Source organism: Plectropomus leopardus, chromosome 5 (genome assembly GCF_026936395.1).
Source record: "Plectropomus leopardus strain MGB_pleo_1.0 chromosome 5, ASM2693639v1, whole genome shotgun sequence".
NCBI lineage: Eukaryota > Metazoa > Chordata > Actinopteri > Perciformes > Serranidae > Plectropomus > Plectropomus leopardus.
Genome location: NC_142180.1, coordinates 16,765,407 through 16,782,122, shown reverse-complemented (window position 1 = coordinate 16,782,122; position 16,716 = coordinate 16,765,407). Strand labels below are relative to the sequence as shown.

Here is a 16,716-nt window from a genome sequence, read left to right as displayed (position 1 = left end):
GAAACAAGGAAATGATGGGAAAGTGCTTGAAAATATTACAATCTTGTAACACGATCGTTAATTATGATATTCCAAATGTTTTTTCATCGAAAAATTTGCCTAGTTATTTTTCCAATTGTAGTAGAAGTATGCTTATTTTCATATCAATATGAACTATATCTACTTGTGTAGATAAGTAATTAAGTGAAAGTTAAGTCATTTGTTCAATGCCCTTTTAAAAATTATGATCATAACTGAACATAAATTAGGTAAGTTATACTCTCCAAATATTTGACTTTTTTATCACCATCAGAAAGAATTTAGTCATCACAACTTCAAAAGAAAAGAGACAAAACAAATAAAATAAGTGCACCAACTCAAATCAATCAAAGCTACTTACTCAACTTGTACCCAAAACCTGCTGTGTTTTTGGTCTTATCATTTAGCTAAAAATCTCATAGTTAAATCTGTAAGAAGCCACATTTATAAGACCCCCCCCAAAACATTATAGTTTCATTATAAGTGGAATGTAAATGATGCACAGGCATTCATGAAGCAATCATCAAATACATTCAAATACAATACAGGTTCCCCTCTTTATGCAAGCTAAGTAAAATGTATTTCTAAAAAAGGCTTTTTTTTAAAAGCCTCCTCAGTTTAAGACATCTGTGACCTAATTGTATTGGGACATGGATTACAAATTCACAAAAACTGTAATCTTCCCCACTGACAATAAACCTGAACCAACACTCATTTGTTAACTTGACGAGCTGTTTACATGTGAGAACATCCATGAAGCCTTCAAAGGCCTTTGAAGAGCCACACAGTGACATTTCCACGTGCTATCATTATCTCAGTAGTCATCACACACTCACGCAGGAAATACTCTATGACCCAGGGCATTCCTAACATTAAACCAATGGCAAGCCCAATGGGGACTATAAATGTAGCCACAGACAGAAAACCCTGAATACATTTTATTTTTTGTTGTTATAAAAGTTATGCATTAAGTTATACAACCTTATTCAAAAAACTGAACAGTAAAACTTGCATAAACTGCTACTACCTTCGGTGGTTGTCCCAGAGAGTGTACATTAGATAAAGCCGACTTGTAACTTTTTCTGAACAGAGGCGACTGGCAACAAGCGGCAGTAATGAGATAAGTGCTAAAAAATTGCATAACAGTAGCTCAAGTAGAGAAGAGTCATAAAGTCTGAGTAGTTTACTGATTGTAGCACTATCGTGTTTTATTGCTTAGACTGTGTCACTTTAATGTTCCTCCGTTGAAACTGGTGCCAGGCTGTGGGTTGACAGACTTATCTGAACAGTAGCAATCAGAGTTGAGCTCAAGGAAACTTTTATTTATTTTTTTTAATCTACAAAGTATCATGAATTAACTATTTAAAACAGAGGCTGTCTTTCATGTTACTTTGGCATGCAGTGGATGCTGATATTTATGGCGATTTGGTTATATCATTGACATCTGTGGTGCCGAGACTAGTCCCTACTGTGTGTGGAGTAATGACAAATTTTCCGTTCATATTTACATGGTAAGCCTTAACAGGCGATGAGATCTCCCAGTTATAGGTGTTGTTCAAATACATTACCACCTTATCTAAATAACAAAAGACCCCCCCCACTGTCTATTAAGAGGACACTTTCAGTGACATAACATAAGGACATGAACTTGAACATAAATTATGAAGGAGTTACCGTTAATGCACACACAGCTTACTTCAGGCCTCCTGTCACTTGTCCATTGACACTGGATGAAGTGCAGGTGTGCATCGCCTCAGATATGAAACATACCCGAATAATAAAGTGATGAAAGAGCCCTTCAACATTAGAAGAATTCAAATAACACCTGAGGGGCTTTGATTACAGTCTATATGTCCCTTGGCACATAAATAAAGGCCTTCATTATTCAATCACGTTAAGGAGTAATTTTTCATTTTACCTAAATGAAGCTCCTAATATGGAGCTGACTTGGAACCAAACTAAGAGACAGAGGAAAAAATACATTATAGGCCTACTGAAAACATTGACTGCCACTAGAGAGGACATGCCATGGTCATTAGAGCTATTTGGGATTTTAAAAAAGTTAAGTTTTCCAACACCTAAACTCTGAGTGGTGATTTAATATTCTCATCATCTGTTGGTTCTTTTTCTTTTGCATCTTCTTCATTCAGATTCCTCAAAGGCACAAGCTGTGGATTGTCAGTCACCTTGTCTCCAAGATTCTGGTTTTAAAACAGTAAGAAACAAAAAACTGATGAACACCAAGAAAAGAGAGACATGCCAACTGAACAGTGAAACCAAGGAATACACACTCATGAAGTAGTTGTGGCAAATCTTTCTAGATGTTGTGTGGATGTGATGCCACACATCTTATCTAGCATATCTATAATGTTTATTATTTATTGTTGTATGTGCAGTATATTGCACATGCAGGGACAACAGATGAAAATGAGCTTCATGCTGTAACGGGTACAATAAATATATTGTACACTGCACCCTGTTTTAAATAAACCAATAAATGAATGAAATGAAATTATCTGCCATATACTTTCATACCTTCAGTATGCTTCCAGCTGTGAACTGCATTTTAGTCCTTTTGCCCAGTAATAATTTATTCAGTAATTTCTTTACCTGGTTATTTCTATTCATACTCACAGGCTGTTGCAGTGTTTCCCAGCATGCATTTTGCAGGAGGCATGGAAAAATTGTTGACACTGTTCCAGCCTTAAAACAAACGCAGACAGCCAGCACATTAAGACAAACAATCTAGTAACAATTCGAGTTAAGTTGTCAGATTCTTAGCAGGGGTTTATTTTGTTGCACAATTTGCAATTTATATGTATATATTCAACTTTATGAAACAAAATCCTGAATTTAGAGTCTCAGGTGAAATACAGACACATACACTTCTGTCCCTTACGTTTCTAAATTATGCAGGTGCAGCTACAAAAAAATAAAACAAAAAAAATATAAGCTTATGATATACTGTAGTACTTACTCTGTGCTCTGTTGGGACCTCTACATGCTTTTTCTTAAGATCCCACCATAACAAACCCTCTTTGATTTGACTCCTCTTTGTTGGTCCTTTGAGAGAAACAACAGAATTTGTTTGGTTTTCAGTGTGATGTTTTGAGATTAATCAGCACAGATAACAACAGCAACAAGCAACCATAATTACTGCATAATTACTTAGGTTGTATGACTCCATCAGTCAGTGGAGCTGCATTTGACACCCACTACTGTCCAGATTAATAATATACATTATGAAATTAAGACTTCAAAGGAATTTAATGAAATGAAAAGTCTATTTTTTGGCAGAATAAAAGTTATCACAACATATTCATGTACAATTTCAGTAAATACTTTCCTGTTAGAAACATGCTGTCTTCACTTAGAGACTATTTTTGAAGAAGATTACAGAGGACTGATAGAAAGCTTCGTCACATGATGTAACAACAATAACTTACAACTCAATATCAGCAAAACCAATGAGCTTCTTGTGGACTACCAAGGGAACAAGACAGAATACAGTCATCACCATTAAAGGAGACAGCACTTCAAATATGGATGTTGCTGCAAAGAAGCAACAAATTCTAAAACTGATGCTTCACACACATTTTTAACCCAACAACACAGGAGACCTATTCAATCAGATGTTTCGAGACGAACACCCAAGATTAATGTCACCAATTCAGCATTTGATCAAATGTTATGGCATTGAATAATGGCCAGAAAAGTGTTTTTGCAACATGTTGACGTCACATTGAAGTTCACCTTTGACCTTCTGGATATAGAATGTCATCATGTCATTGTTTTATCTCATTAGACATTTGTGTAAAATGTTGTCAGAATTAGCATATGAATTTTTGGGTTATGGCCAAAATGTGTTTTGCAAGGTCACAGTGACCTTTGACTACCAAATGTCAGTGCACAAAATGTAAAGAAATTCCCTCAAGGTGTTCCTGACATTTCACGTCCACGAGAGTGGAACAAACGTCCTTACATAGGGACAGACAGACAGCCTGAAATTATAATGCCGTTTTGCCCCAGCTGGCGCCGGCTCTGAGGCATAAAAGTGACGGCAAAGTTGAGTCACACCTTTCTGGTACAGTATTTTAAAAAATCATTCATTATGAGTTTCTATTGCATGCCAGCTGAGTTGGATTGCATTGAGTGGGTGTAAGTTAGTAAAATAATGGCAGCTCTGTGTACTTTATTGGCTTGAATGAAAACAGCAGCTCTGAATAGTGTGTCATCGTGTGTCAGCAGTTTTCACTTGTATCTTTTTTTTTATCTCCTTACCTGTTGCATAGCTCACCATCAGCCCAACTAGCACTACTGAACTAGTTGCCATGGCACCAAAGTAGAGGTAGGACATGTGGTAGAAGTTAACCAGGCCCCTATTGTTTCAGAAAAGACAGGGTTTATTAACATATTTTAGATGTATTTATTTCAGTTTTATAGCTGTAACATGTACAGTATTCTATGTCAGAATTACACCATATCAAACAACACATTCATCAAGAAATGTTTTATGTATGTATCTTAATGTATCTTATCTCATTTTTACTTCTAATATTTTTAACACAGATACTGTAAATTTCTTTATCTTTAACAAATGTAAACGACCTGAGAAAATGTGTATTAGTGCAGGCCTTGTTGAAGTCACTGACCCATGGTCATCAGGGTGATGCAGGGCGGAGATGGACTGTTGGTCCTGATGTGGGGTGCTGTTCAGGGTGACGTTGCTAGCTTTACATTCGCCTAAGCTGGGCAGGACACCCATGGTCTCCTCACTGGGTGGGTAAAGAGTTGAGCCAACAGCCAGCCACAGAGATACACAGAAGCCCACTAATATTCCTGAGAATGCCCCCTGAAAGACCAAGCGCAAATTTTAACAGCAGACATGAGAACATTTTAGATAAACAGGATGAGACACGTGAGCTGGTCCTCGAATGTGCTTGTTCATCGCGGAGACAGGCCTGTAAAAATAGCAACATTTTTGCTCTTAAAGTACTGAAAACAAATGTTTGTATAATATATATTATTATTATTAAATAATATTAAAAAAAAACAGTTTTGTTTCATAATCAGATGGTTCACATTTGGGAAAAGAAATGTCCTGTTTAACATAATAAATATCTATCTATCTAATCTCACAACACTATAATACAAACCTAAACACACACCAACCTAAAATCTTATTATTCAGCAGTGTTGGGAAAGCTACTTTGAAAGCTTTAGTAATATGCAGCTTTGCAACCTACAAATGACTAAAGCTATTTAGAAAAAGTTTTTCAGACTACTACAATGATTAAATTGACAATACATGTGATACAAAATTCTAACAATATTTAATACAAGAAAGTCAGATATCAGCAAAAAAAAGGCAAGTTAATTGAATTTATTACAAATCGTGCCTACTTGTTCACAGGTCATAAACATTTAAAGGAACAAACAAACAAATAATACCCCTCTATTCATGAAAGTGTAGGAATGTCAGCTTTGGTTTTTTATACAATGTCTTTCAGCCACCTGCCATCAGAAACGAAGGGATCCCTGGTGGAGGGCACCAAGGATGATTACTCAGTTAGCGAAGTAACTAAACTAACTAACTGTGGTCAAATGACTGTAGAGAATCAATGGTAAAATGAGAATTACAAAATAATTACTTCTAAAAATTGCAATAAAGTAATTTAACTACTTGAATCATGTTGTAAATATGAATGAAGCTGAACTGTCAAGTTTCCCTGAATAAGAGAATCACGAAAATACAGTACAGTGTACAACACAGGATAAATCAAGCCACTCACCAGCCTATTTGTTGCTGGAACAAACATCCCCAAAATAAATACACCCAGTAATGGACCGCTGACCACCCCCATGACTGTGAACGATCCCTGAATAGAAAAGACAAAGGCAGTTCTTAAACAGCAACCAAGCACACCACTGATTCTTTATTAAAGAGTACAATGCACCTTGTGTTTTGTTTAAAGCTTTGTTATGCACCATTTTTATTGTGAATTATTGGTTGTATAATGGATTAAACATCATAGTAATATTTAAGAACGATACCTGAAGAACTCCCCAGTCCAGGAAGGAGGAGAGAGCAGCCACGGTGATACAACCGATTCCGTACAGGAGCGCTAAGAGAGAGAAGAGAGTAAGCACTGAAATAATAAACTGTGCAAAATATTATCTTTTGCATTGAATTTGGTTCTTTAATATTACAACAGGAAGTTGTGTCATCCACTATCAAGTCAATGTGAACTAGGAAATATGATGAAATGCAGATGAAATGTAAAACTCAATAGGCAGATTTCTGTTTTAGCCTATACTATAATAGTCTTTTCGCTGTAAAATAAAATGAAATGAAAGTGTTTTCTAAGAATACAAACAAGAGTAAAACAACTCAGTTAAGCAGATGTTAATGGTGAGTTTTAACCTACACAGTCCTTTGGAAACAAGGACCAGTTTCTTCTGGGTCATGCGGCGCATGTGAGGTCGCAGCAGATCCTCCATTGTTACTGCAGCCATAGCATTGATACTTGTGGAGGCCGTGCTGTAAAAAATTCACTAGTTATCCCACATCTGCAGCTCCCTGACCATGTTTACATACTATATTAATACTCTTTGTGTGACAATCAACACCATGAAGGACAGCAGGATGCTCGAATGTGTGTCTTTAAGGTTTGTTACCATCTTAACAACACACAAACGTATTGCTTTAAAAGTTCAAGAAAAATACATTTATCTTAGTAAATATACTTAATTAAGATCCTGCACCAAATAAAGAGCCACAGTGTTTTTGGTAGTACCACACGAGGCCACCAAAAGCTTAAAAAAAAATCTAGACTCTACAAATTGGGACTTTAATTTGTTAAAATTAGTTCCTGCAGTAATAGAAGTACTAATATTGTTTACTAAAAGGAATACTTCACCTGCAAAATTACCATTTGTATTTCACCTTTAATTCATTAAAAAAAACCAACTTATTTTTCTCACATGCCTCCATGGAAAAGAGTAAACATACTGACTTATTGATTGACTGGATACCACATTTAACAACAGCAGAACTACATGAATCACTGATTTACAAATGGTTATTTACGGCTGAAGTATTCCTTTCCGTACATACCAGTACATATTGTAAAATGTATCACGAGTAAAACTATGTCATTCAAAATCCTATTTCAGAAAAAGTACATGTTTATCAGCAGAAAAAAATATATGTAACAATATGTATAAATATAATTAAGTAAAAAGCACAATACTCTCTTCTGTATTGCACTGGTATAGCAGTGTTAACTGGTGGAAAACTGAACTACAAGTACTTCAAAATGTATTTAAGTGCAGTGCTTGAGTAAATGTACAGAGTTACTTTTCATCACTGGTTGCCATGATAGGGGGAGACATGTCATAACTTTAGTTTACAGAAACCAAGACAGAATACCTCAGAGTCCCACTGTATGCACAGGCAAGGAAAAGACCTGGAAATCCAGGGTGATTTTTGAATATTTCCAACACGAAGTATGGCATGTACTTCATCAGATGACAGGGAGAGAGGGAAATAATGTAAAAACAAATATCCGAGTCATAAAAATCAATCATTTTAAGTTGCTCTTCATTAAATAAAACAAATTCTATTGGTAAAGGATTTTTTTTCTCACGGTCTTTAGTTCACAGTCTTTAGTTATCAACCGATAACAGGTAACTTTTTTGTCTTGTTTACAATCTAAAAAAATACACTTCGGCTTTCAGCACTGTTTGATGTGATCAAAGCACAGGGGTGGTAAACAGCAAAAGCAAACATTGGAGGTTTAGAACATTATTTAGCCCAGCCAAACTTCATAATTTAAAATCATGGATGGTGGATGTTTGGTAAAGAAAATCTTAGAAACATAGAGATTTTTCTTTTTCATCAGCTTTGAAAACCCTGTATCAGTTGAACCCTTCACAGCATCGTGCTCCCATCATAAATCAATATGAGTGTGTTGAGTACCAGATCGGGGGCAGAGATCCTCCCAGACATCAGCGGGTCACAGCTGATGTAATAAGAAAACATGACGATGCCGCAGGTTCCAGCACTGCTCACTATGAGGCACAGACCCACTTGGTTCACAAACAATGCCCTGCAATCAAAAGCAAACATCATTATAGAGACCCAAGTTTATTGATGGACTTCTGCATTTCCACTATTGACCTACTTGTTTGAATGTGTGGCAAAAATACAATCTCTTTTTCAATGTTATTTGTGAGAAATTAGATGCTTTCTGATGTCCTAGTTGCATTGATGTGTTGCATGTAAAGGCTTGACTGTCAAAATAAAAAGCTTCAATTGTTTTTTTAAGTCTTCATTAATTCATAATCATTTATTAATGAGTTATAAAAAAACATCTTACAAGGGAATTCCGTCATGGAAATTTCAAAAAAATATACCCACTAAAAAAAGAGATATCAAATGTCTGATGAAACAATGGGCTGTCTGATAATGCAAAACAGTCTATTAAATAGAACTCTTGTCTAACAAGAAACAAAAGTATTACATTTTATTTTGTGTTGAGTTTCCTCTGTAGACAAGTTTTCACATGCAAGCACATACACATACATGTCTTTCACCTTCAGGAAATGTGAAACTAAAATGTTAACCTAAAACAAACAATATGCTGATAACTGGACACCTTGGTAAATATCTCTGCTCTGCAACACTGGCTATTAGGTTGTCCACCTTCTATCCAAACACACTGGTGAGAAATAGAACATGTCTCTTATTGTAATTGTAAAGGAAGGCGCTATCTAGACGTGGGCAACTGTAAGTTATTATCAATATGTTTGAATATGTCAGCATCATGACAAGACTACAACAATGGAAGCTGCTCTGCGAGGCTTGACCTAGGAATAGTGGTGTGAACATGCAGGAAGCCTTTAATGTTTAGCATCTCATTTTAGCTTGTCACCATGCTGACATTTGGTGAATAGCAGTAAACACAAAGTACCGCTGAGGTTGATGGAGGTGTTTAGTATTTGGTCAAAATTTACTCAAAACCAGAAAGGTCCAGCTGATATTCTGGCTGTGTGTAATAAGGAACAGGTGAACTGAGTTGCCCTGATGAAGTGCATGTGACTGATGCAGGGACACTGGAAACCAGGGTAAATGAAAAATTACTAAATGGAGCTGGGCAACTGGGCAGGCAGAAGTGAGCACGTGACCAGTATTGCAGAACTGAGACAGTGCTAAATAACTCTTAAAACTAAAATTTGACAATTTCTCAAATATTGACCACAACACACCAATCATTTAAAAGAAAAATACTGGGGAATGCTTGAATAAACAAAGAGATTTCTCTCATTAGTATTTGAAGAGAGACAACCGTTGAGATGGAGCTGGAGTAAGCAGTTAGGTCAAAATAGGGATAAAACATTTAGCGTTTGATGCAATGGATGCCATTTTGAGATACTGTTTGGCTTGTGTTGGCCCCAGGAGAGCCTTGGGTTTTCTATTGACATTATACTATAAACCTGTATTTCAGGCTTTAGGAAGCCCCAGGTAATGCCCCAGTTAAAAATGATTGAGTGCCATGAGAGAAATAGTCCTGCTTCACTCTTGAAAGAGAGATAAAGTTATTCTTTCCACAGCATGTTTTGTTCTTAATGATTTAAGGTTTTGTTATGGCTTCATTGAGAAGATATTAAAGCTGTTAAAGGGGTTTGTTTGGGGCTGTATTCAATCGATTGATAATTTTCTTGGTAAATGTCTCTTTGGAAACCTGTGGAAGACTTTATATGCTACATTGTTGTTTTTCTATAATCAACGACATAATGTAAATCAAGTTCACAAAAGCTTTGAAATTTCTATTCGAAACACCTGATACAGGAAGTGTTTAAGTGAACAACAAACAGGTCTCCACTCACCACTGGGCATCTCTCTCTGTTCTGCAGGAGATGTAGCGCTGGACTTGAGCTTGGTTTACACCGTACATTGACAGCCAAACCAATGCACCCCCGACAGACAGGCTCCAGAAGGTATAACGCTTCCGTGGGTCAACGCCAAAACTAAAGACAAACATTATCACAGAAATCAGTGACACTTGACTCTTTGCAACCTCTTTCCATTGTAACAACTGGGTTTTAAGTATAGCAGACAGAAACATCTTTTCCCTGGTCCACTTGCCAGCTTCTTCACGGGTAAAAAGAAATATGTATAATATCAACGTTTCAAAAGTTACGTAGTATATAAACCGACTTTGTCATCAGGAGTCCGTGGGGATGATGGATGGCGTGTTATCTAGGTGAAACACTTGCCAAGCGGCAGACCATTGCAGATTACTGTTTGAGACCAGCAAACAATTTGCTTTTTTAAGCAACCTGTTATCGGGTTTCCTGCTAGGATAGTGCCTTAAAAAGAGGTCACTCTTTACCAAATCATTGCTGTGTTTCCTGCCACTGAGAATGGCGCAAAAAGCCTTTTTTCACCAAAACACTGCTGTTTCAAGCTAAATCATCTTTTCCCAACCAAAACCAAGTTGTTTAATGTTCACACCTAACAACAGTGTTGTTGGCATGTAAAGACAGGTAAAGTTTCACCGCAGCTACACAAGAATGCAATGTGCTCCGGGTTTCCAGAAATGTACAATGCCAACATCTTTTCTGGCGATTAGGTTGAAAGCTGGCAATTGGACCTTGAGTTAAAATAGCTCATGTCAAACTTCAGTTTCCCAAGTCAATACTGAGCTTATGAAGCTTGACTGTGAGCATAGGTTGATTTTTTTTTGTTGTTGTTGCCTGGATTTAAAAACTTGTGACCAATACCTGTAGTAAAAAGTTTAAAAGTATTTTACTGTTTTATTTTTTCATATCAGCCTGAAATAAAAATCTATAATTGATACATCATTATCAAATCTGTGATAAGGAACTGTAGTTTGATTATGACAGATTTTATGGTGTCAGCATCTTAAAAAAATAAAAGTGGAGGGAAAAAAATGTAATAGTGTTTTTACTCATTGAAATTAATGCGTGATCCATTTTTGGCGATCTCCAGTACCACCCCAGGACCACCAACCAGAACTGTGCCGTGGATGAAAATGGCCACAAAGCCCGCAAACATGACAATAATCTGGAACACATCCGTCCAGATTACAGCTTTCATGCCACCCTGTTATAGAGAGAGGATGGAAGAGAGGGACCAGAAGACACACCACAATATCTTAGACTTTTACAAAACCATTTAAAGGTCCAGTGTTTGGGATTTAGGGGAATGTTTTGTTTATTATTCAAGAATATTTTCTTTAGTGTATAATCACCTGAAAATAATAATTGCTGTCTTTTCGTTACCTTATATTTACATAAGGAGCAGGTCTTCACTTATGGAAATTGCCATGTTTCACCATTATGTTTCTACAGTAGACCAGAGTAGACAAACCAAACACTGGCACCAGATAGGGCTATTCACGTTTTGCCTTTAGCATTTTTGCATCAGCCACCCAAGTTAGCAACCCCTCCATGACAAGCAGCTTTGACGAAACACTGATTTGTAATGTGAAAGTGCTTTATTTAGTGTTTTTACTGCTTTGAATTACCAGGTCTGTTTATTTTGGAGAGAAAGAGACCTCTGTTGATAATTCAGCACCCGGTAAAATCCTCCTGAACAACAAATACTGAGGGAATTCCAACCGGGAAAAATTTAAGCTGGTTGCAATCAGAAATCCTCACTATTAGATGTCACTAAATCCCTCTAAATCTTACACTCTACTCCTTTAAGGGCAAGACGAATTCTACATGTATGCTGTTCCACTAGTTTGAGCGTCCTTAGAGGTGTGGGTGCTAGGAACGTGAAAGACTGCTTTTTCACATTCACCAAATCAAGTCTTCAATAGAGTGACAACATCACGACACATGGGAAGCCTTCTGTAAAAGGATAAAACCAATATGCATTTCTATATGCGCATTAAAGTCAACAGAACCCAGCCCTGCCTGTTTGAGACTGACACCATCTGTCATGCTGATTTGATGAGATGGAAAAAAAAGTCTTACCAGTGTTGTGTACAGCGTACAAATGATCCCAGTAGAAAATAGAGACACCCACATATTGAGTCCAGTAGCTTAAATTTTAAAAACAGAAAAAACAGGTATTAGTGTTTTAATATGGAATATTAATATTATATATTTATACTAATGTTATTATCATTACTATTATTATTATTACTATAATATTACTTTATTTGATAAATATTAATTCATTAATTTATATATTTAATTTACCACCTTAAACAATATGATTTGTCATAAACCATGTTTAACAATTCACCACACTCTAATGACTCTGAACTGTTATTTAAAAATGTACAATATCAAAAGCACCAACTCAGAAAAAAAGAATGAATTCACACATCACTTTCAATACAGGTACTTAAGAGAGGAACGAGGAAGACAATTTGCAGACAAACTTTCACACGCTAACTTGCAAAAGTAACACATTTATTGTTGTGTAACCTAGAAAGTTTTACAAAAATCAATACATACAATAATACAACTTTTTTTTTTTCTAAATTCCAAGTTATACAGACTGTGCAAAAAGCACCAAGTACAGTACTGCAATATGCTGAAGATACAAAAGACGCTGTAATGAGATAAAAATTTGTTTTGGTGTGGTTGTTGGCAAACCAGCTCTGCTGGAACATCAGCTGCTGGTACGATAGCAATTGTCACAAGGTGCATCTCTCCTACCTTGGTTGAGGATCAAGGCAGGTGCATATATGACAATCCCTGTGTAAAGCAGCTGAGAAAAGAGATTTACAACACCATTTAGAGAGTCTTACATGTGAAGCGTAGTTGCCAAAGCAAATATTTTTATAAGAGATTATATGAAAATGTGATATCATCTTTATAAACACTGAATATAATGTTGTTTTACCGTCGCCACCAGAAACTGGACACTCCCCAATAGCTGCATTCCTCTGCCAAATCTCATCTTCAGATACTGTGACAGGCAGACAGCTGGAGTGAGAGCATGGAGAAGCATCCCTGCACACATCCCTCATCTTTCCTCACCTCTTATATTCACCCCTCACATCAGACCCACAGACACATTCCAGCATTGTGTCAGAGAAACTCTATTTCTACAAAAGGATCGGTTCAAATTACTTCTCATACTTTGGGTATTTGAATGCTTCAGTGTTTGTGTTTTGGTAGTTTAAACCTTCAAATCAAACCATTTTCTTTCATCATTCTCCTGAGATGTCAGATTTTTACTGAATTTGATCCAAAAACCTACAACCATTACCATCAAAAACTAATAAAATGTTCCTTTGAAAATTCTTCAAGAGTTTGTTTTATCTGAACAACACACATTTAAATATTAAGATATTTGCAAGAAAGTTACATGAAACTGGAATATTATACTCCTGTTTAATTCATGACTATAACTGGGGTTATGACTATTAGGTTATTATCACCTGGTTGGTGCTGGTGATGCCCAGTCGAAAGAAAACTGGCAAGAAGAGGTAAGCTGTCAGCAGGGAGTTGATGCTTTGTCCAAGGCACATGTAGAGGAATTTAAAGCCATAGCGAGAAGCCTCGGCGGGAACACCCAGAACCTGGACTGCTGACATAAAACTGGCACAGAGCGACAGCCCAACAGGAACTACAGGCATGCTCCGACCCCCGGTGAAGAAGTCATCAGCAGTGGCGTCCCCTGGCCTCTTCTTCAGGGCCTGGAAGAGTCCGATGGCCATAGAGACCAACAACATGGCAGCAAAGACTGCGTAGTCTGCCACAACAAAGCCTGCAGACTGCTCCTCCATTGTTTTACTCTGTTGCCCTCGTAGTTTGTTGGGTGCAGATTTTTGGTGGGTCTGTTGGGGTCAATTAGAGTCAGTTACCCGATTACTGATGGAGACACAAGATATGTATATATTATCCATTCTTGGTGATGGCATTAAGTAAAACATTAAGCTAATCATCCATTAATTCACAAAGATGGCAGTTGGATCCTCTGTCCTCCTGTCCCCATGTCAAAGTGTCCTTGGGTAAGTCACAGAACCCCAGATTTGTCCTGAAGGTTAGGCCGGCACCTTGTATGGCACAGCTCCCACACTGTCAATTTATTTTTATTTATTAATTTAATCATTTAGAAATTGTAACTAAAACTTATGAAGTTTTCCAAAAAAAAAAAGAAAAGAAAAGGAAAAGCCTTCTCTTCTCACCAAAATGCAGCCCTGATCATTTCTTTTGTATTTTCTTTTAATTGTAAAAAAGAAAAAAATGGCTCTTTTCTCTGTATATTTTCCAAGTGTAAATAAAGATTGAAATTAATAGGGGCTAAGAAAGTTATAGGTATGCTATAGTATCACACTTTCATTTCATTTATTTTTTATTATTCAATCCAATTTATGTATTTATTAAGAATATTTATCACTAATTTATTATTGTGAGTAATCTATTTTTGTAAATAACCTCTGTAAATGTGACTAAACCAGAATTGATTAGGATTAAAACACTGCAGATAAAATGAGCTCACTTAATCAATTTTAAGACTTGCAGTCAGTAAGTAAAACAGTGTCAACTTTCTGAAAGTTACCTGCTTTGTTTTTTTTTTCTTCTAATCATAAAGTTGAATAAAAATGCCAAAAGACTCACCAGTGCTGGTGCTCCATTCAGTCCTGCTGCCTCCACTCAGTGAAAGAGGAATGTGCTGACGGTCTCAGCAGCTGCTTTGGCTTCAATCACCGTCCTCAACGCATATGTGCGTGCATGTAGTGTGTGCACACCATGAACACCCCCTCATGCCCCGCCCCCTCACGCTCTAAAAAAGCCATTCAGGTGTGTGTCATTTCATGACACACACCTTCCTTCCTTCCCTTCCCATCACACATGTGATGGCAGGGAAGGAAACTGACTTTCTATAGTAGGTGACCCTTTTGGGGGTGTGTGTTTTTATGATAACGTGTTTGTTCTCTGTGCTTATGAAAGATTGGAAGGTGGAAAAGGGTGAAAAAGGAGTGATTAGCATGCTGTATTATTATTCTGTCTGATTATTGTCTGAGTATAATCTTTTTACCATATAATGCTATACATAGTACTCCTTACCATAATTATCTGCTGATTTAAAAGGTTTTAAAAGGTAATTTCAACATTCATGACAACTGTACAGTATTATTTTCATAATTCATCCATTTCTGTATCATTAAGGCCTAATGCTACATAGTTGGGGCCGCTTGAGTGGCAGGCTATCTGATCGCAAAGGCTGCGATCACAAAACAAATGTAATGACAGGAGTAAAGAAGGACGTGCAAAGAATGAAACTGCATGAGGAGGCAGGCTCGGGCATTGGAGGGGTCAAACAACCTTACCCAAGTTAACAACTGAACTTTGAGTTATTTTAAGGTATGTCATTACGTTACATTGAGCACACAACTTAACGTTAAGTATATAACCCGACGACACCCAACCATATTTCTTTTCCAAAACATAACCTAAGTAACTTTACGTTAAATAGGCAGACATAACAGGGTAGTTCTCCATTATCTTATCTCAAGTTTATTATCTAATCTTAATCTGCTACTTGTGCTGCGAACCTCATGACTAGCAGTTTTATAAAGATGATCTTTGACTGCTTGTCAGCAGAGCTATTGTACGTTAGCAACCGCTGGCTTTTTTTCCAGGGGATTTCAAAACTGCTTTGGTATGAAGAAAAGCACTCTAGATGTAAGAAACATGAAAACTTGATTATTCTTTTATTTCCAACTGGACAATCTAAAAACATAATATTTTTGATAAATCTTAATCTGGTTTTTAGTCAATTACAACACAGAGAAAGCTTATGTGAATGATATCACAACAGGCCACATAAATAAATATTCTAGCACTGTTTTCAGTGCTGCATTAAATTCAGTCAGTCATGCTCTATTAATGATAAGTTTAGAAATATGGGGCTCTCTGATATATTTCTACCGATTTAGGTCTCATCAGGTCAAGATAATTTCGTTTCCCTCAAGATGTTTTGTTCAGAAATAGGAAATATTTTTTGTGGTGTGCCCAAAGGTTAAGTGCTAGTCCCAGGTCTTTTCCCTCTCTAAATCATGCCGTCAAGGACATAGGTTTGATTTCAGAAGTGGAGAGAATACAATGCACGACCAAAAAGGAATTATATGGTACATATAGATATTGGAAAACTGAAGGATATTCTCAAGCATAGAAAAGTTGACTCATTTTGCAATGGGAGCTCTTCTACCTTTTATACAATTAACAAACACAGTGATCAATTCCATTCAAAAGAAAAAACAAAGCAATAAATCATCCGTTTTGCATTTGTGTTCTAACTGGCAACCAACATGAAGATAGCAAAGTGTTTGATGTGACCTTTCAGTGGTCAGCTGGGTTATTTCACACAGGGTTATTTCACCTGTAAAGCAAGGTCGAGCCCTCAAAAGTCACATCTCCTTGTAGATACATTAATAGTTGTTAGGCTTGACTTCCTTGTTATCTCAGGTAGCGAATGACCACAACAAACCCCATCAAAAAACTGCAATTATTGCCTCATTACAAAAATACTTCAGGTGCATAATACATTTTCCAGAAAGCTATTCAAATTCCAGCCATTTCTGTCCATAAGACTGACAAAAAAAATCTACTTTAGATCATGTTGCTTCTGCTGTCTAACTGACCTGCAGGAGGTGCCAAGGCTCAGCCTCAGGGTGGCATCAATATCAACACTCAGTAATT

At 36.7% G+C, this 16,716-nt stretch overlaps 1 protein-coding gene across 1 annotated transcript; it reads right to left on the bottom strand.

The window, feature by feature from the left end:
• Window positions 1–1,319: 1,319 nt before the first annotated feature.
• slc5a5 (solute carrier family 5 member 5) lies at window positions 1,320–14,912 on the bottom strand. The gene is made up of 17 exons (XM_042483826.2): window positions 14,632–14,912; window positions 13,449–13,847; window positions 12,908–12,973; window positions 12,721–12,772; window positions 12,028–12,095; window positions 10,995–11,149; window positions 9,910–10,050; window positions 8,000–8,129; window positions 7,451–7,539; window positions 6,447–6,559; window positions 6,073–6,143; window positions 5,811–5,897; window positions 4,671–4,870; window positions 4,300–4,397; window positions 2,996–3,081; window positions 2,653–2,721; window positions 1,320–2,219 (listed from the first exon to the last, which is right to left on the bottom strand). Exons 2-17 carry the CDS (start codon window positions 13,794–13,796, stop codon window positions 2,097–2,099), a joined length of 1,896 nt encoding a protein of 631 aa, XP_042339760.2. The 5' UTR covers window positions 13,797–13,847; window positions 14,632–14,912; the 3' UTR covers window positions 1,320–2,096.
• Between the last annotated feature and the right edge of the window lie 1,804 nt (window positions 14,913–16,716).

Bases quoted from the DNA above. Each gene is read 5' to 3' on its own strand.
- slc5a5 (XM_042483826.2), bottom strand. From the start codon at position 13,796: ATGGAGGAGCAGTCTGCAGGCTTTGTTGTGGCAGACTACGCAGTCTTT. The intron at 10,051-10,994 runs GTAAAAACACTA...GTTTGTCTTTAG, and splicing joins TCACGCATTAATTTCAATGA to TTTTGGCGTTGACCCACGGA. The intron at 3,082-4,299 runs GTAAGGAGATAA...TTTCTCTCAAAG, and splicing joins GATGGTGAGCTATGCAACAG to GACCAACAAAGAGGAGTCAA.